The sequence below is a fragment of the Pteropus alecto genome, unplaced genomic scaffold (assembly GCF_000325575.1).
Source record: "Pteropus alecto unplaced genomic scaffold, ASM32557v1 scaffold86, whole genome shotgun sequence".
Lineage (NCBI taxonomy): Eukaryota > Metazoa > Chordata > Mammalia > Chiroptera > Pteropodidae > Pteropus > Pteropus alecto.
In genome coordinates this window covers 10,297,844-10,322,749 of record NW_006442109.1, presented here as the reverse complement: position 1 = coordinate 10,322,749, position 24,906 = coordinate 10,297,844, and the positions used below count along the sequence as shown (strand labels likewise).

Here is a 24,906-nt window from a genome sequence, read left to right as displayed (position 1 = left end):
GATCCAGAGCAGCCTTTTCTGATATGATATGTCTTTGGTGCATAATAATAACACAGTGTTCACAGATAACTTTCCCACAGTTGACTTATTTAAGTTTTGTAAGAATTTTAAGTGGTAAGCAGCTCAGCAACACTCCCACTCGCTTCTTAAAAACAAAACAAAACAAAACAAAAAACCAAACAAACGTAAAACCCAAAACACCCAAAGGTTATGAGATTGGAAGAGGCACAACTAGGAAGTAGCAGAGCCTGGCTTTGAACCCAGGGCCACGTGCTGTTGCTGCCTTTCTGCTTGGCTGACATTCTGAGATAGGGTATTTTTGCCTCATCTCCTTAACACTCCCCTCTGCTACCCTTCTCTCTGCATCTCTTCTTGGGGTTCATCACTTCACAGCACCCAGCCCTTTCCCTCTTCTTCCAACAGGAAAATTCACTGTCTTTGGTTCTCTTGTCTTAGGATCTAGCTGGGTGACTGACAAATAGCGCACTTCACAAGGGTGTTAATGAATGGTTAAGGCCCTGGGGGGTGTTTACACTTTCACAGTTACTCTTTTCCTCTCATGAAGTATGGGGGAAGTTTTCATAATCCAGCCCACTTTCTCCTCTAGCCTCACAGGTCAGGCTCCATTTTCTCCCACAACACGCCACACTTGGCAGGAATGGTTACCACGCCTGGTTTGCAGGTAAAGAAATGTCTCTGTCTTAGTCCAGAGGCCCACTCTGAGAAGTCTGTCTTTCCAGAGAAATACATACACAGAGAGAGAGAGAGAGAGAGTGAGAGAGCGAGAGAGCGAGAGAGCGAGAGAGAGCGAGCACGCGAGAGAGCGCGAGCACTTAACACAGCAAGGCACATTTTCCTGAACCTCTAAGACAGCCCTGCAGCCCAACTCTCTGGAGCTCTATCCAGTAGTCCACAAACTGTCTCCTTGATCCTGATTCTGGATGTCCTGCTTGCCCCTCCCTGGAAATTATCCTGTTCTGCTTATCTAGCCTGGCCGACAGAGGCAGGAGAAGCCTGACCTTCTCACACTTCACCCAGGGCCTGCTTCCCAGCTTGCCTCCCTTCGATCTGCTCATGTGGCAGCTAAAGCCAGCTGAATGAAATGCCAGCCAGACCTTGTTGCTCCTCCGCTCAGACACTTGGGTGGCTCATCTTGCTTGAGTGAAGGCCAAAGTCCTTTCAGGATCCCCTGCCTCGTTTCCTTTCTAACTTCTTCCCTCATCACTCACCTGAGCCTCATTGAAATTCAGACACACAGGGCACACTCCCACCTCAGGGCTTTTGCACGATGTCCCTCTGCCGAGCACACCTCCCTCACTTGGTCACCTGGCTCAGTCCCCACATCTTACAGGCATTTGCTCAGATGTCACTTTCATTCTGAGGCCCTCCCTGACTATCCTACTTAAAACCTACCCCTCCCTTCTCTGTATTCTCTCATTCTTTTTCTTGCTTCACTTTCCTCCATAGCATCTAGCATCATCTCTCATGCTATATTTTTACTCGTTTACTGTTTCTTCCTCCTACTAAAACTGAACTCTTTGAGAGCACAGGTTTCTGTTTGTTCACTGTTGTATCAGCCAGAACCCAGAACAATGACTAGAACATATTAGGGGCTCAATAAATATTGAATGAATGAACGAATGAATGGTGCTCAATGGATGTTGGAAGAATGAATGAACTAATGGATCAATCAAAGGAAAAACCCATAGAGAGAGGCTGTTGGATTTCAGAGGAGAGAGTATCATTTCTGCAGGGAGTGTGAGTGGCCAGGTGATTGGGCCTTCACGAGAAGGTGATGAGCTGTCAGGTCCCTAAGCTCTGGAAAGCGTCGGCAGCAGCTCATAGGTTACTTCTCTGCCTTCAGTGGAGGGGAGGAGACTGGAATTGGAAGTGCTAATCACTCTGTGAAGAATTGCTCCTCTTGGCCATGGAATACACACAGGGCTGGTCTGTTTATTTTCCTTTGGCCCCAAGCAGCTGGGCCTCTTTTTCATCCTAATTGCTTTGCTTCAAGTTGCTGTCACTTCCCAGGAACAGCAGCAAATTAACTGTGCTGGTGGGAGACACAGCTGTGGGCAGACAAGCCACCTCAGAGCATGCAGGTCAATGGGCACGAGATATGGGACCCTGACGGAGCGGGTATCCCAGGACTCATCCCAGCAGTGTCCTCTGCAGCCCTCATGGTTATGCCCTAGCTGGAGTGGGGAAGCACAAACAGAGGGAGCCCCTCTCTCCTGGGTCTCAGCAGCTAACAAAAAGGGGGCCTTTTGTAAAGCGGCAGGGTCTTGGAGCAGGGTGTAAGCATCTCATCCAACTCCTCTCTTTTTACAGGGAGGAAAGGGAAGTCAAAGTGGGGCAAGTAACTCACCTGGAGATACACAGCAATGCAGCAGACCACCCCAAGCTCAAACGCATGGTTCTAGAATCCTCTTCTCACCACACCATGCTGCACCTCTTGTGCTACCTTCCAGGATACCTATGAGGGAGGTTTCTCAAAGTGACCCATCAGGCCTGCCCTCCTAATTCCAGACCTCCATCCTTATTTTTTCCAGTAAGTCTCATCCCTCTTGTATTCCATTCTTTTAACACTCTGCTTTCATTCAGCAGATATAGACAAAAGAGTTGCTCCCTAATTTGGTATTTGGGTGCCTGGGCCCTTTGAATTAATCTCTCTCTCTCTCTCTCTCTCTCTCTCTCTCTCTCTCTCTCTCTCTCTCTCACACACACACACACACACACACACACACACACACACACACACAACACACGTACACGCGACACACAAATTTTGACAACTCTAAGGGCAGCCTGATGCCATTGGCCCAGTATCCTTCTCTTTCCAGCAACATATTTTCATTCTAACACGGGCCTTCCATAGATGTGCCTAACCCCAGACGTGATTAACACAGAGAATTTCAGGTGCTCTAAGAGGGATGTAGCATTGGGTTAAGGTGGAAACAAAGGACTGAGGATCTTGTAGGCACTACTCTGTAGAGGCCAGCTCTGCCTGCCAGATAACCAGCTGGCTTTGGAGTCAAAACCTGGCTCTGACAGTTATGAGAGTGTTATGAGAGTGGAATGAGAACCTAGAGGCCAGCATATGTTATGCTCACCTTCCATCTACCTTTCTACTTTCCTCTTCTTTAATTCTCACCTTCCCCGCTTTATTGAGACCCTTTCTGTGAAGCAGGCACAGGTTGAATGAGCTGCACTTCACCCCTGCAGTCCATGCACTTACCACTGAGTGAGGAGACAGGACGGCAGAACAGGTAAGCATTGGCTTTGGTGACAGGGGACCTAGGTTCATATTCCAGCTGCATCATTTGCCAGCTGTGTCATCTTGGGCAAACTGGTTTTTGTGTAAAATGCTGCTGATGATGAGATTTACCTTATGCAGAAATTGTGCAGATAGATTGTGTGAAGTACCTATAGCTCTCCCAGTAGGAAGGTTGGTTGGAGTCTGAGTATGAAGAACCTTGAATGCCAGGCTGAGAACTTGGGCCTCACTCTGTAGGAAGTGGGGAGCCATAGCAAGTATTTGAAGTGCTAAATATGGAAGACAGATACCATGCTTCCCACATTCCAGTAGCAAGCCCCTCACCCTGCCCTATGCTGTATGGCTCCTGTCTGTTTCCTCCAGATCCACTCTCTCCATCTGCTCTGTGCCCCAGGAGGCTGCCCTTCTGGGTTATATCATTGGGCTTTCTGTCCTTGGCTCTCAATGGGGGGCTCCAGCAGAAGGTAAGGTAGGGAGGAGTGGGTGGTCAGGGGACTTCGTTCCTGGCTCCCTCCCTGCAGGGCTGACTTATACTGACTTATTTTTTTTAACTACTATCCAGAGTCACAGCTCCTGTCAGGTGGCCCTTTCTGTACAGCCCTCTCAGTCTCCAGGTGGTGGTGTCCCCAACTCCAGGTATAGGTGAGGTGAGAGCCCCACTGTCACTAGTGTTACCCCTATAGTAGCCTTCCATCCTTTGTGGATAGCCTCTTTCTTCGTTCCTCCTGTAATGACCCAATTTGAGCATGCCATCTCTTTTCCTGCCAAGATACATGCCCTGTCCCCTCTGGCCCTCGTCTCTCTGGGCATCTGTCACTGAGTGGTTCAGTTTGGGCACAGCAAGGAATACTGAAAATATCTTTCTCAGTGCCTTGGCCTGATTACACAGTGATGGGAACCAGAGGAATGTCTTACCAGAAGGGGTGGTACCTCAGTGACCGGAAGCTAGGGCCTTGCCTCCTAAGCCACTTGAAATTGAGGGGAAAAAAGTGACCTTTTAAAGCTCTTTGAGGAGTGGCTGGGAATGGAAACAGAACCAGATGCATGCGCTCCAGGAAGCACAACTTATTCTGCCCTCTCCCAAGTGGTGGGGGACGGGGGGACCAGGGAGGTCTGCAGACCCCACTACTAGTTAGGACCTGGTTCTCTACTGCCCTGGCCAGACCTGGCCTTTACCAGATCTAACCAGGGGTTTTACAAGATACACAGAAGGAGCCCTGAGATCCTCACTCCATGCTCAGCCTTGCCACCCATCTGCTGGGCGGTTTGGGGCTGGCTGCACTACCTCTCTGAGCCTCACTTTGCATCTGTCACTGAAGATGATAGCCCATGTCTGGTGCACACGTTTGCTATGTGGTCAGATGAGGGAACACATGTGCAGGCCTATGATGAAGGGAATTGGGATGCTCTAGGTTCTAGCTCAGACTTTCTGGATTTTTTTTCTGAGCACCCCAGTTTTACCAAGGAGTTTATTTGAGCGGACCAGGGGACAGGGAGGCCCTGCATTTAAAAGAAGGTGTTGGACCTCCTGGTGGTGAAGCGTGTGGCTTGTGCGGACAATGCAGGACCCTGCAGGGCAGCGGGAACTTGATCTTGGTGTTGTGGAACTGCTTGACTGCCGGTCGGTGGCACTTGCTGGGTGCAATCTCCTCCACCTTCATGATCTGTATTGGGTGGGCACAGGCACAGTGCCAGGCCCCCATGTCTTGGAAGCACTGGGTGACAATACCTGCAGTAGTCAGGTCACAGTACTCCCGACACATGTTGTGGGTGCCACTTCAGGAGTTGTAGTGCAGCCAGATGCCAAAGCTCTTCACTCGCAGGAGGCATTTCTCGAACATCTGCCATAGTAGACAATTTCCCCTGAAGATTTCTTCATCTTCTTTAGCTGAGACATATAGTACCAGAAAGCGAGACCTGGCAACAACATGGTTAGGCGCATGTGGTAGAGGGGTAGCGTGTGGCATTTGGGGGTGAGCAGGAGTGCCCACCACCTTGTAGTCTCCCAGCATGCCCGAGGCCTTCATACCTCTCTCGCCACGATCTTGGGCAGCTGTTTACCTCTCTGAGCCTCAGATGGCATCTGTCAATGAGGGCTGTTGGGAGGCAGAGGCAAGCGAGATAGTATACAGAAGGAGCTTTGGACAGTGCCCAGCCCTCAGGTGTCCATAAAGCAGAAAGTTCTCTATCCTCAGGTGAGGGTGGCGGCTTATCTTGGCAGTAGCAATTGGTCTGGCTTCAGATGAAGAAGGCAATTAATGACTACATGCTGCGATTGGGAGCCCAAAAGTGGGGGTTTGGCCTTAAAAGCATCTTCCATCGTTCTTCCTGGTTAGACATCATCTCCAGAATATAATCCCTCGATTTTATACCATCTTAGGGGCATAGGACAGGTCAGGTAAAGGGGCAGGCATGTGAGTCCTTTCACCAGATACTGAGAGAGTATCATCCTTATGATTCTTGGGCCTTACCCCCTGTAACTGAAGGCCCTGCACCCAGGGGGAGCTCAAAATGCTTCTCTTATCTTCAGAAGCAGTAACTTACCTTGAACCCTGAAAATAGCTCTCGACTGCCACTAAACAATCTCCTTGGCCCCTGCCCCCACATGGCCTGAGGTGGGGCGGACAGAGCAAAGCTCCTCATCTCAGAATAAGGGGTAGTGGCTTTCTTAACCAGCAGCACCCACCCCCCCTCCTTATAGCTCAGCCTGGTCTATCACAGAGAGTGTGGTCACTGCTTCTGGCCTGCTCAGGGATAGTGACCCACACTTGTCTCTGCTCAGCCCTGCTGCCATCAAAAAGGGGCCATGTGCTGCCCAAAAGGGCACATCTCAGGGGTCATGAACCAACTTGGACCTCTGTCCCTCCCATAGGACACTAAGGGCCCTTGTGCAGATTAACACCAGGACCCTCCCTGCAGCCACCAGGGGCTCTTGTGTACTCCAGTCCCAGCACTGTGGTCCCTCCAGGCTCTGCAAGGCCGGGCAGTAAGGAATGGGCCATAGCGGCCTCTGTCTCTTGAAGTCATCTCACTGATGGTGTCATCCCAACTACCCAGGGCTTCCCTTAATACCTTCTGGTGCATCTTTCACCTGGCAGTTGGGCGAAACCTCTTTGGAAGCCAGGTACCTTTTAACATGGGCCACTCCTCAGAGGGCTTCCTTTCATGGGTTTCCCTCCCTCCCTCCCTCCCTTCCTTTTTTCCTCTTCATTCAGCAAACACTTCTGAGAACTTCCTCTAACCACAAGCTGTGTGGGAAAGGGGACTGGAGGAGGAGCAGAGAGACAAACCAGATTCAGTCCCTGCCCCCGGGGCTTCAAGATGGGATGAAAGAGGCAGCCCCTTGGCAGTTATAGGACCAGGAATTATCTCTGATTAGATAACTCCTGGAAGTGAGAACCAGGACTTCCAAGCTCCTTGGCAGTCAACTTTTCCTCATCCTGCTTTACTGTCTTACACCTTTCTCTAGGTTCCAGGGATGACAGGACATAGGTCCCATTTGGTCACTGTCTTTACTCATGTTCTGTCATTGCATCCAGCAGGGGGCTTTGATTGTCAGCACAGTTAAAGGAGAAGAGGATTCTATTAAAAGGACTTTGGTAGCTCCAGGTGCCCTGGGAAGACCAGCACACCTGGCTGAGAAAGGACTAACTGAGCAGCAAGAGTCTGCAGCAGCAGGGACTGTTTATAGTCCCTCTGAGGCCACAGCCTGAATGAGTGTGCTCAAGATTCCAGGTTACATGCCAGAGTCGGTCTGACTCTGTGTGGATCACATGTGCCCAGGGGAGGACAGGGCACTTTGATTGACAACACACTAAGGTGGCCCACAGTGACAGGAAAGGTAATCCCTCCAAGTTTACCAGGTGTCACTTAAGAATAAGGAGAAATAGGCTCTAGGTAGATGGCCAGATAACCACCATGGTCTCCCTTGTGTTACTCCTGTTTGCTCCACTGTGTTCATTCTGTTGCTCCCGGGCTGCAGCATCAAGTCCAAACTCTCGAAGGCCCAGACCCCACCTTCCAGGCACACTGAAGAGCTCCCCATTCTCCCTCTTGCCCCATATTATCTCATGCCTGATGACTGCCGCCTGGAATGTCCTTCCTCTGCTTCTCCATGGAAAGAACTCCTGCCCACCTTGCAAGGCCTGGCTCAGTTGTGCCTAGTGCCAGACTGAGGCTGATATCTCAGCCTGGCTCAAGCTCCCATAGTGTGGGATCTCATGCCTGCCCAGAGGTCACCTTAACTGTACCAGAATTTGTGGCTTATGAGCTGTCTGTCCCCATGATAGAGGGCCTCCCCACCCCCATCTCTTCTTGTGTCTAGCACAGTACCTGCTGAGGTTCGTGGAATTGTTCAGCTGCTAAGGGTATTTAGAATCTGTGATTCAGCCGTGCCTTGGGTCCCTGGTTCCCCAGCTCCCTGGCCTCCATCCTTCTGCCCTCACCCAGCACCCAGTTAATGTCTCTGCTTAGCCTGAAAACATTTTCTTAATGACAAAAAAATCATAGGTTAAAAATCTTGAGCAGTAAAATAGCAGATGACGTTGTGTGGGCAACTTCCCAGAGGACACAGAATGCACGTCTCCTGAGTGGGTAGCCTTATAAGGACAGGTTTAGGAGGAGAGTGGGCAGGAGGCAGGGCCACCTGCCAGGAGAAGGGGATGTTGGGGGTAGGGGTGGGTGCCTCAATGCTGGCCTGGGAGTGGAGCCAGCAGGGGTGCTGGCCAGGACCCAGTTCCACAGGGGGAGTTGGCAAAGCGCCACCTCATAGGCCCTTGTTGGGCCAAAGCCCGCCTGTCCTCCTGCCTTCACTGCCATTATCACCAGCACAGGCACTGACCTGCTTTTAGCCACTTGCCATGCTAACTCACAAACCCAGCCTAGCACTGGGAACCCCTCCACTCCAGGACAGGCCATTTCTTATCCTTCTTCCCACCTTTCCCCACTCCTGGACCCAGCAGGGCCTGGCGCCCAGCTGGTGTGCAATAAAGTTTTGCTGGGTGGAAAAATTAGTAAGTGAATAGTTTATTGGTGGTAGTTGTGGCTCATCAACTGGGCTGTAGCACCTGGAACACAGGGGCAGCTCCTTCTCAAAGGGTCCAGCGCAAGGTTGAGTGCACAGTAGGTGCTTAACAAAGGATTTGGTGGTTGAGTGGACACTGCCTTGATTAGAGCTGAGCAATCCATTCTTGCCCCATTCAGGATCACCCTTGTCCTCGGCATGAAGGCAAGCACACTCCAAAACTCCAGATAATGCCTCTATCAGAGTTTTTACTCCCTTTAAGGACAGCAGCAGTGTGTGTGTATAAGGGAGAGAGTTTCTGGGAGAGTCCTGGTTGTCAAAGCATTCCTCTGACCATACCATGTCTGGGAACAAAGCCCTGGCCCTTAGGATCTAAGGGTGAGGAGAGGTGAGAAACCGGGAGGTCTCTATACTGAGGGAGGGGCTCCAGACACCTCCCCCAAACCTCATTAGAAAAGACATTCCAGAGCTCCCCAAAGGCCCAAATCCTCCTGGTGGCAAGTCTTACCTAGAGACAGCAGGGATGGTCAGATGAGAGGAAAAGTTGGGATGGTCACTCCTTCCCTTTGCTATCTCTTACTGGGCCTAAAACCCCATCATTTATGAGTCACTCATGAGTTAATCATTGTCCTCTCCCTAAATCCTCTTAAAAGGCAAAGCATGTTCCCTACAGGGGCCGACAAAAGAATGCTCTAATCACCAGATAAGACAGGCAGACAGGGCAGCTAGAGGTCAGGGGCTGGGAGGAAGCATGGAAGGTAGCGGGCGGAGAGGGGAGAAGGGTCCTAGAAGAGGAAGCTCCTGACTTTTCAACTGTGACCTGAGGGTGCGACCCTCTCCACTGTCCTCAGAGTGGAAGGGTCAGGGCCGAGAGGAGGCTCTGGCAGCCCCTCCGCTGGCCTGGCTCCTGGTACCAGGAGAATGTGGTCAACTGCAGGAGGAGATTGACTCAAGTTGAAGCCAGAGCCCCAGAGGCTCCTAGCAGAGGCGAGAGAGAAGCGGAGCCAGCTGTGTCAGCTTGAGCCTGGGGAGGGTCCAGCCTTGCCTAAGACTCTGACTTCTCTGGGTGAGGCCTGCTCCACTGTCATTCTGCTCTAAAATAGAAATGCCACTTGTATAAAGAATAATACGAAACACAACAAAACTCCCTTATATGATTGCCTGAAATTCCATCATTAGTATGTTATTTTGGGTCAAGCATTGCCCCTCTGTGGTAGGCTGGATAATGGCCCCCTGAAAATGTCTACGTCCTAATCCCTGGAATCATGTTATTTTACATGGTAAAAGGGACTTTGCAGATGCAATTCAGGATTTTGAGATGGAAGATTATCCTGGATTATCCATGTGTGCCTGACAGAATCACAAAGGTCCTTACATGAAGGTGGCAGAAGGGTCAGCCAGATAGAGGGCAATGTGCACATTTCCCTGGGAAAGGAACACAGCAAGAACTTGAGATTTCAGCCTGAAATAGTCTGAGGCACGCCTCACAACACCCCCATTGGAGTCAGGAGGCCTTCTTCAACCTGCTGGCACTGGGCCTAAGAGGGAACACAGTGAAGACGCAGAAGAGAAGACAGAACATAAGAGAACGGAAGTGAGAGCAAGAACCAAGGCAAAACTTGTTTCATTCTGCATCCTTGGGCTGGGCCTTGGTTCACCATCTGGTGCCCCAGCTACACTATATCCTCCTGGCTTCCTCTCCAAGGGTCATCTTGTCTAGACTCTGCCTTCAGGGAGCTGAGTATGTCATCTGCTATTTCAAGGGGCCACCAATGCACCTACCTGACCCTTTGTGTTAGCTATAGAGCTTGTCCTTCTCCCAGGTGGCACTACCAGAGTCGTCTGCTCCAGCTACCTTCTTAAACTCTCTGACCAGAGATGGGGAGAGATTGTAAATGCTGGAAATTTGTTAACCGTAACAGTGATGAGGAAGATGACCAGAATAAAGGTAGTACTGATTATAGAACAAGGCGGGGTATAAATATCTATAAATAAGTAGCTACTAGACACCATGCCACAAGCTTCCTGTGTGATATCCTGTTCAATCATCCCAGTCGAGAAGTTTCAGTATCCATATTTTATAAATAAGGAACTGAGGCACAGAGAGATTGTGTGAATTTCAAAAGGTCACAGTTAGTTCATGATAAGACTGTAGTTTCAGTCCAGGTCTGACTTCAGAGTCCATGCTTTTAACTACCACACTGTTCTAACTTCTAAAAATGTTTTAAACTAACAATAATGTCTTAATGTCTCATTTTTTTTAACCAGGCACTAGTTTTCCAGGGATGGAGAAGTTTGGGGCAGGTGGGAGAAGGATAGGAGGAGTGGCATAAGGACATGCGATATGAGTGAGGGGCCTGTCGACTGGACACTACTAATTAAGGAGACTTAATAAAGTAGCAGACCGAGACCAGATTGCTTTGGATTTAATATTTCATCTTAGAAATCAGACTTGAACTTTACTATCTTTTCCAAGAGCAGTTTTATTTTTTACCAACTTTATGATATTTTGCTGATTTTCTCAAATAGTTTTTCATTCTGAATAACTACAAGTTATTCAAAGCAAGTTTTAAGACTAAAGAATATTTTTGATGTGATTTCAAGTTGGCAGGCATCAAGACTTAGTGGAAAGTACCCAGGGGCTGGATGGGCCTCAAGAAATCTGGGTTCTATCTCCAAACTTGCTGTTTAGGCCTGTGTAGGCCTGCAGAAGTACTCACTACACGTTCAAACAAGGTTTCTGGGTTGGAGCTATGAGAAATGTGGAAGATTTTGTTTTTTTACAGGCCTCAGCTTCAGGTCCAGCCATGTTTGCTGGGTAGAGTGGGTGAGAACTCTTGATTCTGTTGTAAATGCTGCAGGCCTTTGCACAGGACCAGCTGGGAAGGGCAGGGCACAGGTGTCTTGGCTTCTGACCTCTGTTTGCCTGAATCACAGGCAACAACAACTGGTCCTCTCAGTCCCTGGGGCCCTCCAGAGGGTAGGCCTTGGGTGACTGGACACAACTGTTCCCAACCTGTCCATTCCCCAGATGAGGACAGACTGACATAGGACCACAGATCGTCAGAGCAGAAGGGGGTCCAGATCAGCTGGCCCTGAGGGTCACACATACTGGCCATAGGCCCATTACATTGAATAAGAATCCCCAGAAATATTGGCATAAAAACACTTAGATCGATGGTACAGAACAGAGAGCTCAGAAATCAACCCCGACATTTTATAAAAACACTTAGATCGATGGTACAGAACAGAGAGCCCAGAAATCAACCCCGGCATTTTTTTTTATGACAAAAGAGCCAAGAATATATGATGGGTCAATTAATTTATGACAAAAGAGCCAAGAATATATGATTGGAAAAGGACAGTCTTCAATAAACAGTTCTGGGGAAACTGGACGGCCACATGCAAAAGAATGAAAGTCAACCATTGAGTATAATCTATTTTGAGTTAACACAAAAGTTAACTCAAAATAGATTAAAGACTTGAATGTAAGGCCTGAAGCCATAAAACTCCTAGAAGAAAACATAGGCAGTAAGCTCCTTGACATAGGTCTTGGCAATGATATTTTAGATATGACACCAAAAGCAAAAGCAACAAAAACAAAAATAAATGAGTGGGACTATATCAACTAAAAAGCTATGCACAATTAAAGAAACCATCATCAACATGAAGACAATGTACAAAATGGGAGAGTATATTTGAAATAAATAAATTTGATTTTAAAAAGAGGCAGATCTTTGTAGACATTTTTCTAAAGAGGACATACAGATGCCCAACAGGTACATGAAAAGATGCTCAACATCACTAATCATCAAGGAAATGTAAATCAAAACCACCCTCTGTCAGAATGGCTATTATCAAAAAGACAAATAAGTGTCAGCAAGGATGTGGAGAAAAGGGAACCCTTGTACACAGTTGGTGGGAATATAAGTTGGTGTAGCCACTGTTCAAAACATTATGGAGGTTCCTCAAAAAATTAAAAATTGAGCTACCAAATGATCCAGCAATTCCACTTCTAGATTATTTATAATAGCTAAGATACAGAAACAACCTAAGTGTCCATCGATAGGTGAATGGATAAAGAAATTGTGATTATATATACAGTAATATTATTCAGCTATAAAAAGAATGAAATCTTGCCATTTGTGACAACATGGATGGACCTCAAAGGCATTATGTTAATTAAGTAAAATAAGTCAGACAGAGAAGGACAAATACCGTATGATCTCATATGTGAATTTAAAATAAAAAAACAAAAAGCAAGCTCATAGATACAAGGAACAGATTAGTGGCTGCCAGAGCTGGGGGTGGGGGTTGAGAGAAATGGGTAAAGGGGATCAACAACAATAAGCAAATAAAAAAGATTTTAAAAGAAGAATCCCCAGAGAGCTTCTTACAAAAACAAAACAGATTCCTAGAGGCTGCCAAGTTGACCTTTCTGAGTCAGATTATCCAGGAGCGAAGCCTGGGACTGTTTAATCAACTCCTCCCGGGATTCTTATGAATAGCAGCCAGGTCCAAACTCTCTACTTTTCTTGGGGAAACTGAGGCCCAAAGAGGTCTTAAGCCAGTCATCAACAGAACCAAAATCAGAAATGAGATCATTGGACCCACAGTTAGATGTTCTTTTCATACTAAGACCAGAAGCCTACAGGACCCCAAAGAATTGCCCATCATTTTTTTGTTTTATTTTCTTAAAATCAAAGTTACTAATAAACACAGCTTAAAGAGTTAAATACAAGTAGTTTAAGAAGGCTTGCATGAAAGAATACAGCTCTTTGTTCATGCTCCCCCATCTGCCCCTCCTTATAGGCAGCCACTTTCAGTTCTTTTAGCTGATTCATTTGGTATTGAAGGAAACCAGAATGTCACCCCAAAATATGCCTCTTTGACATAAAAATTACTTTCAGCTGAAGGCAATTAAGCAGCAGCAAATGTAGGAAAAGCTCTCCCTACCTTTCCCCACTTTCTGTCTAAAGGCAGGATATAAATTCTCCTTTTCTGAAGGTAGGTTCTTATCCTCCCAGAGATGCACCAGAGGAATCTGCAAACAAACCTTATTCCATTAGTTCCTTCCCATATATTTACCTTCCAACAGTGTGCCATCCTTGGAAGCCTAAAACCGATTTCTTTTGTCCTGTTATCTCTCTACATATTTGTTCTTTGTTGAAGATACTATATAAACCACTGCTTTGAGTTACTTTTCATTGAGGTTTCTCCTGCACGATGTATGCTGCATGCATTAATAAACTGTTTTTCTCTTGTTAATTGGTCCAGCTGAAAACCTAAGATGGGTAAAGTTTTGCCTCCCCTATAGTATTTGCTCCCACTCTTGGCATTGTTTGCATTGTTACAATGAGCATCACTTTGTTGTTCTTATGTGGTCTACTGTTAGAATGGATTGCCAGGTCTAGCACAGGCCTGGCATGCCTGGGCACTGCAGAGTGTCCCAGTGGTTACTGGGCGCAGGCCACCAGCTCCTCCAAGGCTTGCTCTCGGCGATTGCCATGGACCAGCAGCACTTCTTTGATCCGGTCCTGCTGGAAGCCCATATCACTGAACTGTTCCCAGAGGCGCAGGAACTCCCCTGCCTGAGGAAGGAGAGGCAAAGAGAGCACTGAATGCACTCTGCAGGCTTGGCCTCCACCCTGGGGAGCCCCTTCTCTGCTGCCCTCTGTATCTACTCCCAGAAAGCTGTGGCCCCCTCAGGCCAGGTGAGCCTGATTCTGGGCAGCACCTGTATTTTCTCTGGACCTCTGGGGTGAAGGCTCAGACCTCCCTTCCTGTGCCAAGGAAAGTGGGCCCAGCCTGGCCACCAGCTTGGTCCTGGCTTTACTCCCCAACTCTAGCTCACTCCTGACTGCATGTGCTTGGGCGCTGGGTCAGGAAGAGGAAGGCCAAATACTGGTGCACAGAGGATGCACACTTTGGGGTCTCCGCCCAGGTCTCAAACCTGCCGAGATTTCATATAGCACAGCCTCTGCCTTCCTTCCTCTTCTAGCCCAAGTGCTTGAAACTTCCCTGCTTCTCTTCCCTCTATCTTTCTCTGTATCTCTCCTGCCCCTCTGTATCCCTCCCTCAGCTTCTGTAAGGAGCTACTCAGTGAGCCTGGACCAGCTGCTGATTATGAACAAGCCATATTCATTGGACACTCAGAATGTACTACTGAGCCCACAGCTGCCTATATTCTGGGTTCCAGGTAGGTGAAATTCCTTGAGCAGAGAGTTCAAGCATCTTTGTGCTGCCTACGGCTCTTATCTGAGTGTCTAACAAAGAAAAGAGCAGGCATTCAATAATACTTGTGCTGATTCGGTTAAATATCACAAAAAACTTGCTTCCAGTTTCCCTCCCTACCTTTTCCCCTTACCTTCCCATGCTTCATCTCCCTGGGCTGTCTCCTCCTCCCTAGGGCTGAGCAAGCAGGCTATTTCCTTATGGCACCCAGGCTGGCTCTGGCACTGTGTGCCCCCGCACGCCAGGCTTTTATGTGTACTTCCATCCCTTCCCTCCCCTGGGGCCCAGGCAGGTGGCCCTGCTGACCTGGCTCTCAGAGAACTGGAACATCTCCATGGCCTCCTCCACCAGGCCTTCCTCGTAGCCCTGCCACAGCAAACGGTCACAGGCACTAAGGTAGCTGAGAAACTGGGCCAGAAAGAGGCAAAGAAGGAGGAGTGGTAAGAGGAGTGGTAGGGGCAGCAGATGGGGTAGAGTAGGCACCCTGAGGACCTCATTAAGTCCTGGGCTCAAGCCAGACTGACTAGGCAAGCCATGACACACAACATAGCCCAGAAAGCCCGTGAGCCAATAGAACAGGGACAGAGGCCTCCTCTAGGGACTTGCAGACAGGTGGACAACAAGTCCTTACCAAGTGTCCCAAACTGGGGGCTGGAATCTAAGAAAAGGTCTGGAGCTAAGGTTCCCAGAACCCAAAGCGGGTGGGACAGGCCTGAAACACAGGCATCTCGCCCACCGCCCACCCCAGCCTGCTCATTCTCCATGGTGAGCATTCACCTATGTGAAGGTGATTTCTTATACCTGTGCACCCACACCCCACCCCACTCCCAGACACATCTCTGCCACCCAGGACTCCATGAGCCCCTACTTTGCAACAGTTCTGCACCAGTGCTGGAAAGGGGAGGGGACTGAGGATGATCCCACAGGGCTGAAAATTTGTCAGGTCACTCCGTGCTTAGTCATCAGGGGCTCCTTTTGCCCTCAGGATGAAGAGCTGCCTCTAGCCAAAGCTCAAAGCCCTGCTCCTGCCAGTATCAATTGCCTCAGCTCCTTCTCCAGCCCCCTAGGTCTCTGCATATCCGCTCCCCCACCAATGCTAAGCTTCCTCCTCTTCCTTGGGGACCTTCTCTGTCCCCTATTTCCATGGTGCCAGGCCTGGAGCTCCCACAGCACCCCGTGCTTCCCCTACCACAGCACATACAACTTTGTAATTGCTGTCTTTCTCATCTTTCTCACCCACTAAGTTTTTGTTCCATGAGGGAAGGGTTGTGTCAGTCTTGTTCCCTACTGTGTCCCCAGCACCCAGCATGGCAGGCAGAAGGGGCTCGATAAATACATGCTGTATTTATAAAGTGAATTAAGAACCACCTTTAAGGAGCTCACTGCTCAGTGGCGGACATAAACCAGATATGGGAAATGGTGAGTGCCAGGCAAATCAAAGCACGATTTATAGGGAATCAGTGCCAAATGAAGGCTCCAGACTATAAGAATTATGAGTATAAGTGGAGAAGAAACAGGTTGGGTTTCTGCAGACTTTCAGAGCTGGGCAGAAGGCATGGATAATATAGGCTAATGGTTTTCAAACTGTTTTAGCTTCTCAACTTTCCAATTGCCTGCCCCAAGACACCTAGACCCTGCTCTGAGCACATGCAGAAAAACCATCCAGCCAAGCCCTCTTACACAGTCTAGGAAGGGTAGGCAGCCCGACTTAGGATAACTCTGAAGGGTCATGTGTGCTCCAGAGCTGTGGGGTTGGCTGACTCCGTTGTTGGGTCTACAAAGCTCAACTTCCCCAACTACCCACTCCTGCTTCTGTCTACTTCCTTCTCCAGAGTTGATCCCAAGGGCCTCCTTAATAACTATCCTACATGTCAAACTCCATCTATGTCTGCTTCCTCAGGAAGCCAACCTACAACAGTGGTTTTTATGTACCTTGGTTTTCGCCGTAGCAACTAACTGCACCTAAATACTCTGGAAATGCCCAATAAATACTGTTGACTAGATGGATTGATGGGTGGATGGAAAGACAGGTGGAAATGGGTATGGGTGAACTATTTACTGAGGGATGGTTAGAGCTGCACCATCCAGTATGGTAGCCAGTAGCCATACATAGCTATTTTAATTAATTACAATTAAATAAAATTCTCAGTCACAGTAGCCACATTTCAAACATATAGCTCTTGGATACTATATTTTTAATACAGGTATAAAATATCTCATTGCAGAAAGTTCTACTGGGCAGCTGTGGAGAGATTCTTGGCTGCCCAAAGCTCCAGCCCCCTTTATCTGGGGCAGAGACAAGGATAGGAGTGAATATTGAGACTCCCCAAGTGGGTATGGGGGTTCTTGATAAACTCCTACGGAGAAGGTAGCATTAGGTCTAGAAACTTGCTCACAACCCCCAATAATTAATACAAGACTGAGATTCTGCTTCTAAAGAGAAGGAAATTTCTTCAAGTTAAAGGTCAAATCACATGGCCACTCACCTGGCACCAGCTCCACAACTCGCAGCTCTAAACCCTCACTCACCTGGCTCCAGTTCCACAGTCCGCCAGCTCTGGACAATTACTCACCTGGCTCAGGCTCTGCCGCCCTGTCTTCTGCAGAGCCGCGATGGCCCTATGCATGGGATACCCCAGGGCGACCACTGGCCCGATGAGGTCTTGCTCCTCTTGGCTGAGAGCGGATAGGAGGTCATCAGAATCAGGGTGTGATCTGTGGGCCATGAGAGGCTGGGGCGCCTGCTCAAGAGGTGGCAGGCAGGTGTATGGACTGAGGGACTGAAATAAAGACAAGTTGATGTGTCAGTTACCACCGGAGGCAACACTTGGCTGGGCAGGACATTTTTAAAAGTACTTTTGTGTGCCACAGAGTGTAGAGGCTAATACTGTGGAGAGTTTGCAGTCCTACAGACCTGGGTTCAAATCCCAGCTCTCTACTTTTTACTTGGTTTACTCATGTGTAAAACAGGCAGTCATACTAGATACCCCAAGATTTGTTACAAGGCTTAAATAAGACAGTGTGAGAAAAGTAATTAGCAAAGGGCCTGGAATACAAAAATTGCCAGTACATGATGATATGTCATCTATTACTTAGAACAACCCTGCAAGAGAAACATGATGGGTCCGTCCTATTATCCTCCGTTACAGATATTGAAATCAAGGTTCGGAGAAGTTAATGACCTGGTTAGCAACACACATTTGGGACCTGAACCCTACTTAGAGTCAAATGGAGGGTTCTTTACCCACACCTTAGTGGGATCTTCTCAGTCAGGCCCTCCTTCTTGAATTTGGCTGGGCTGAGGCTTGGCGGGGCATGGAGCAATGTAGAGACTGGGCATAGTCATGGTGCTGGGGAGACTCACACATACCCTGGGCTAAGGTAGGTGGCTTCAAGGCATTTTAATTGATGTGGCCAGCAACACCTCTAACTCTTCCTTCATGAAGAAGCACCCATCTGCCCACCCTGAACACACTGCCTTGTCCTCTCCTCCATAAGGAAAGCCCAGCTGCTGCCCTAGCTCCTGGGGCAGAGTGCATCTGTGTGTGACATATGAATTTCCCACCCTTCCCCATCTGCTCACGGGTTCCCTGCCATGACCTCATCCTTGGGTCTGCGAAGAGGAAAATATCCAAATCTTAGGATCTGAGCCTACTCTTGTGACCTTGAAAAAGGTTCTCAGCTACTCTCTGCCTCAATTTCCTCCTCTACAGAACATCGCCCCAAACCAGCACCCCTATCCCACCCCCAACACACAGGGTTGTTGGTGGAGTTAAATGTAATCTGGACCAGGGAAGAGCCATCTTGGTATCAACATCTGATGGTTGATGTGGGCATGGCCGGTCCCATTCACAGAGCCTGTGCTCTGTTTGCTCCTGTGGGGTGGTTGCTGGCTCACTTTACGGGTAGAGAAGGAATGGCTCAGAGCACTTCAGTGACTTGCCATTCACACACCAGCGAATGGGAAAAGCCAGACCTCAAGTTTCTTTTGGATTTAATTTCATTTTGGCCTTATTCTTTTGCACTTCCTGGCCCCACTGTGGAGGCTGCTGCAGGGCAAAAAGCTGAGCCCAATTGCTACCTCCTGCTATCAATCCTGACAAATCCATCTGCTCTGGAACCAGGTTTTGTGGAGTTTGATACTTAAACAGTTTAGATCTCTTAAAGAAAAAAGACACAATTATGAATATAAAATTAGGTACAAGGCCTCCAACTGAGGCTTAAGTTTCACTGGTTTCATGATAAGTTCACTTCTGCTCCCAGTTCTTCTGAGTGTATGTCCTCTGTCCTGAAGCCTTCCCAGTCTGCAGCAACCCTCACTTCTCTCTCAACACCTGATGGAGTGCTGCTACAGGGCTGCCTTGTTCCACGCCCCCTTGCTAACTCTCCTAGTCCTGTGGTTTTGACCTTGTCTTTTCCAACCCAGTGTCTGGCAGGAATTAACATACAGTAAACTATTCCTTGACTGAGCCTTCAGCTCACCCATTTAACAGCAAGCTCCGCCCTCTGGGAAGCCCTAGATTTGAGTCATATTCATTAATTCAACAGACATTCATTGAGCACCCCCTATGGGCCAAGTTTGCTTCTAGGTGCTCTGGAAACAAAAATGAATGCGATCTAATCCCTGCCTTAAAGAACTCATATTCCACTGGCAGAGGACAGGCAGGTACGGGATAATTACAATTATGTGACTTGCGCCCTAACAGAGGCAACGCAGGCAACGAGAAAACAGAAGGAATTGGGACTCTCTGAGCAGGGAATATTCTGGCAAAGGGCCACAGTTAGAACAGCGTGGTATAGAACCAGGTGAGAGCAGGTGAAGGTAGGGAGTAGGAACGCGGAGAGGAGGGGACTGAGACTCTGGACCTGGCTGGGGACCAGACTTTGGGGGCCTTGCTGCTGAGCTGCAGCCTTGGCTGAACGGGCAGGTTGCTTACCGGGACCGTGGGCTTGTGGCTCCGCAGCGGGGGCATGGCGCCGGCCGTGGAGGGCCTCGGGGGCGGCGTGGGTGCACTGGGGAGCGGGGGCGTGGGGCTCCGGGGCAGCGCCTGGCTGGTGCAGAGGCTCAGCGCCCGGTGGCGGATGCGCTGCAGGAAGGCGCGGGGGTGGGCGGCCATCCTGCCCTCCGAGAGCCTCCGCCGCGCCCCTGCCAGCTCTGACCTCACCCCGCGCAGCACGTCCAGTGAGTACCGGTGATGGCCCGGGCTGGGGCTCTCTGGGGCGCTGGGTTGGGGGCTGCAAGGACCCAGCGTTTCCTCGCTGACAGAAGAGGCGTCTTCCTCTTCTTCCTCCTCTTCCTCCTCCTTTTCTTCCTCGGACAGCTCCTGGGGTCGCGCCTCCAGGCCTTTGGCTGTGGCAAGTGCAGGCAGTAGCCCGCCTTCTGGGCTGACCAGCAAGAGCCAGGCGGGAGGGGCCGACGCTGTTCCAGGGGCATCGCTTTGGAACTGGCAGGGTTCCCGGATGGCAGCCTCCACCCAGAAGAGAGTCCTCTTCTCCAAGCTGAAGTCGTGCTGTTGAGAGAAGGTACCGTGAGGCTCGGCCAGACAAACCAGGGGGCTCTGTGGCACCGCCCTACCCCCTGGTTTTGGGGGACCCTCCTCGACCAAAGACTTGCCCGACCTGCACAGTTTCGGATTCTGAGCCCCAGGCAGCCATCACAGCCCACCCTCACTCTTGGTTTTAGCTACCGCTCGAGTCAATGGATATAAATAACCATTTAATGGACAAAATAAGGAATAGGTGAATAGAATGAAATATAGTGAAATCTAATATCTAAGTCCCTTTGCCAGTCAGTATATAATTGAGCAATAGCAGCGTAAAAACTTTCTCCAATAAAACATAAACCCAGCTAAGGAGTAATACCTGCTCCCATTCCCTTTGCTGCCATCTGAGATTACTTTGGGTCCAAGGAAATGGAAGATTTGCTAATCTTTTGTTGAACTCTACTTATTAGGTTCTAATGTTATTTCTATTTCCAAATTATGAAAATAAGGCTCAGAAAATTTAATTTGCTGGAGGTCATATGTGGTGAGTGGCGGATCTGAGATTCCTCTGCCATCTCACTGTACTATGTTCTCCACTACATATCACTAAAATAGAAATCTGGAGCCCACATAAACAATCTAATTTGAGAGTTTATAAATGAGGCAAAAATAGAATGTTCCTGTTGCCTACCTTTAAATTTAAGAACCAGAAATATAAAATGCCATTAAAAATATTTTTAAAATTAAAAAGGCAATTTCAATGCTCTATGATGGCCAATTAAGGAAGAAAGAGGCTGAGGGAAGTGGTGTGTATGAGGGAAAGGGGAGGCAGAAAACAGACACAGACGCACTTAGATCACAGGTGCTGCCCCCTCCCACCTCGGACATGACTCTACACTGGGGAAAGGAGCATAATTTAGCTGCTCCATGAAAAACAAGTAAGAATAGCTGGGAAAACTCTACAGACAAAAAGATAAATAAGAGGACTGGCCCTACTAGCTGTTTTATATTTTATTATATTATAAAATATCAATAATTAAAACTTTGGTACTGGCACAGATAAAGGTACAGGATAGAAAGTCCAGAAATAGGCCTTTAGTAAATAATAAAGATGGCATCTCAAGCAATGGGCAAAAGAGAAACTAATCAATAAATGGTGTTAGCTAGCTGCAAGAAAATAAATTTGAATGCATTCTCGTATTATATACACACAGATAAATTCCAAAAGGATCAAAGATTCAAATGTGTGATGTGAAACCATAAAAGTACTAGGAGAAAACAGGACAGAAATTCTTTATAACTTCAAGTGGGGAAAGCCTTTCTTACTCTGACTCAATCAAAATCCAGAAGCCATAAAAGTACACACAGGTATATGTACAAAATCTGCATGGCAAATATACCCCATAAGCAAAGTCAAAGACAGATGACAAATGAGGGGTAAAATAGCACATCACAGACAAAGGACTAACTTTATTAATGGAGGGAGTGCCTAGAAATGGAAAAGAAAAAGACTAACAGCCCAACAGAAAAAGGGACAAAAGGTAATATGAAAAGCCTACAGAGAAAGAATACAGATGGACTACAGAAAAAATTGCTCAACCTCAATCATGATATGAGAAGGCAAATAAAACAACACTGAGATACTATTTGCCTATCCTTTGGCAAAGACCCAAAACTTGATGATACTCAGTTGGGGAGTGTATGAGGTACAGGCCTCTTGTAGAGTGCGGGTTGAGATGTAAATCAGTATAACCCCTATGGAGGGCAATTTGGCAATGTATTTAAACAAATTCAAAAAGACATTTGCATATACTCATTTCCTGTAGCATTGTTTGTAATGGCAAAAAAACTGGGAATAACCTAAGTGTTCTTCAAGAGGGGACTTGGTTGATAAAGTACAATGTATCCATGTAATATGCAGAGAAAAATAAAACTGAAGAAGCTTTCTATGTACAACTATAGAAGATCTTAAAATATATTAAGTGAAAAATCAAGAAGAACAGTGTATATAAAATGCTACCTTTGGTGTAAAAAATGGAGGAAATAGCTGTATTTGCTTGTATACACACACATAAGAATCTCTATAAGAATACGTAAAAAATGAGTAACAGAAGTCACCAGTGACGGGGTGGGGGTAGGGAACAGGGCAGATGAGAAGGTGTTAGTGGCAGGGTAGGCAAACTGCCTGGGGGCCAAACTGATCCCCACCTTGTTTTTGTAAATAAAGTGCCCACTCTCTCCTTTTCCTAATACTATGGCTCTTTCTCTACAATAGCAGAGTTGAGTAATTGCCAGAGTATTTACTATCTGGCCCTTTACAGAAAATGTCAACCCCTGCTCTATATACCATTTTATTTCATTTTTGTTTTTCAACTGTGTGAATGTATTTTCTCTCTTCAAAAAAAAAAAACCAAGAGAAATTAACTCCAATTAAAGGGAAATCATGAAACTACAAAACACAGATTTGCCCAGGACTTAAGTATGGAAGGAAAGCCTCCTTGGAAAGGAGCAGGATGGAGGCGGGGGCGTGGGCTTTGGAGTCTGACAGACTGGTGTTGGAATCCTAGCTGTCACTCACAAGCCTAAGACATGTGATCCCATGGATCACTCAGGTGGGAGTTTTGATTTCCTGTGCTGTCAGGTAGGGACACCAGTTGCTAAAAGGGTCATAAAAATGAGAGAGAAGAGAAAACATATAGAGCACCTAGAACGGGCCTGGTGCATAGCATGTATTCAATAAATAATAGCTGTTATTATTTTTCCCTTCAGGTCACTATAGGTTCATCTGGTAATCTAACCACCACCGTATAACATTACTGTTTTGTGAAAATGTATTTCAAGTTCTAAACACTGGGAATACAGCCCAGTGAACTTGAAGGACTGGTCAGGAGAGGCTGTAAGTCATACTTGGAGTCTCATGCTTCTCTATTTGTTAGTTTGGCATGGCAGTAAAAGTAATGGAGGCTCAGGATGGGAAACATGCTCAAGGGAGTGTAGGTGCCCACCCTGGGAGCAGGAGGCAGAGCCAGGTCAGCACTCTGGCTAGGACGTTAGACATGGACTTGGCAAAACGGTGCCCATTTCTGCTACTAGAAGTAACCTTCAGAATTGCCTCTTCCCAGCTTGGCTAGAGCTCAGCAAGGAGGGGAAAGCTGTGATAATCCACCTCCACTGGAGCTTAGTAAAGCAAGTTCCTCTTCCGAATGACACAGGCCCTACTGGCAGAGTGAGAGCCCACAGCATAGGCTGCCTGAGAAGAGTGAGAACTCCTGCCCCAGAAAGTGTGGGCCCCCGGACACTGTTCTCTGGACTTTACAGAGCTTCAGTTCTGGAAACTTTAGTCCTAAGGAGCCTCATTGCAACTCCAGGTTCTGCAGACAAACCAAAACTGCACAGAGTCTCCTGCTCCTGTGTTCCCAGGCCATTCAAGTCCCTCTACCTTACCCTCCCCAGGCCTCTCTTACTGGACTATGCTCTCTGCTCCTGACTTTCTGTAACCTTTTTTTTTCACCTTCAAACAATACCTGTCCAGTGCCTCTTATGTTCCAATCCCTCTCTTAGCTAATATAAAATGATCTGGAGTCAGGACCTGGGTTTTAGTCTTATCACTAACTTTGGGCAAATCGTTTATTTTCTCTGAGCCTCAGGCTCCTCATGTTCTCTTTTCTCAGGCTCCTCATGTTCAAATGCGTGAGAGCTGAGCTAGATCCTCAAACCTTCCCATGAAGCACCCTGCAGACAAGAGAACGAGCACACAAGAGCTTGAGGACTCAGTATCAAGGGACCCAACACCAATTCCATTGTTCTTTGCAAACTTATTGTTTCATTTTTTAAAAAATTCATGAGAATTTTGCATTCTGCCCATGATACATCTGTGTTATAATATAATGGATTCCCCCTAAATCTTCAGATAAACTTGACTCTCAAGGAAGTTAAATAATCATGTCTATCCTGAGGCCATATGTAATATAACCACATGAACTGGATGCATATCTCAGTGTGTGAGTGCCATGAGGCATGGGGTGCTTTAAGCATGCTTCCAGGGCAGACGTGCTTGGGGCCTGGGGAATGGTAATCCCTTTTAATGTGTCCCAGGTAACTGTCTGCATTTTAACAGAGGATTCTAGAGCTAGTGTCTTAGCCCAAAGGAGTGATTCTAATGGTGGAATTTTAGACATGATAGCAGGCTGTTAGGAAAGAGAGGAACAGAAGTATCCTTGAAATTTCTCTCAATCATTTCATATAGTCAGCCTTCCAGTTATACTAAGGCTAAAATAAGATCCACTAAATAATTTCCATCACCAGACAACCAGCCTTCTTTATGAAATATCTTTTCCTCTTGGGTTTTTTTCCAAACTCCCTAGAACATACCAGAGCAGGCCCGGCTGTCCTTTAAAATCAAAGAACAAGATCCCATGAGGCTCAGCCTCAGACGCACAGACCCAGGGACTAGAAGATAGGTAGACAGACAGACAGACAGACAGATAGACAGACAGACTTACCATAGAACCCAGCAGAAGCTCCCTGCAGTCTGGGACACTGAGCTCTGGCCCAGGGAGGGGCTCTGTGCTTATCACAAAACCCTTGGGCACCTTGAAGGGGACACCGTCGAGGGCATTCATTCTGTCAGAGGAGTGTGGAGATGGCTGAGCAGGCTGGGGTGGGCTGCCTGGTGGCAGGGAGAGAGTATAATCCTGAGAACCAGGCGCAGGCCCCAAAGGGTGACTTAGCTGAGTCTCACACAGCCAGGAAGGAAAAGGTGAAGTGGTCAGTGCTGCATGGGGGAGGAAATGAATAAAAACAAGAACATTCGAAATGACAAGAATTGACTATTTCATGTTTAAGTCTTGCTCTAGACTACTGTTCCCTAAAATGTAGTTTACAACTCT

At 47.7% G+C, this 24,906-nt stretch overlaps 1 protein-coding gene and 1 pseudogene across 1 annotated transcript; both read right to left on the bottom strand.

Moving 5' to 3' along the window:
- Window positions 1-4,284: 4,284 nt before the first annotated feature.
- On the bottom strand, window positions 4,285-6,432 carry LOC112469527 (annotated as a pseudogene).
- A 6,534-nt stretch (window positions 6,433-12,966) lies between these two features.
- On the bottom strand, window positions 12,967-24,906 carry UBAP1L (ubiquitin associated protein 1 like). The gene is made up of 5 exons (XM_006920258.3): window positions 24,520-24,906; window positions 19,472-20,044; window positions 17,108-17,314; window positions 14,841-14,942; window positions 12,967-13,891 (listed from the first exon to the last, which is right to left on the bottom strand). Exons 1-5 carry the CDS (start codon window positions 24,637-24,639, stop codon window positions 13,757-13,759), a joined length of 1,137 nt encoding a protein of 378 aa, XP_006920320.1. The 5' UTR covers window positions 24,640-24,906; the 3' UTR covers window positions 12,967-13,756.

Coding starts and splice junctions, on each gene's coding strand:
- UBAP1L (XM_006920258.3), bottom strand. CDS start 24,639: ATGAATGCCCTCGACGGTGTCCCCTTCAAGGTGCCCAAGGGTTTTGTG. Junction 17,315..19,471: donor GCCACAAGCCCACGGTCCCG/GTAAGCAACCTG, acceptor TCTTTATTTCAG/TCCCTCAGTCCATACACCTG. Junction 13,892..14,840: donor TCCAGTTCTCTGAGAGCCAG/GTCAGCAGGGCC, acceptor CTCCTTCCTCAG/GCAGGGGAGTTCCTGCGCCT.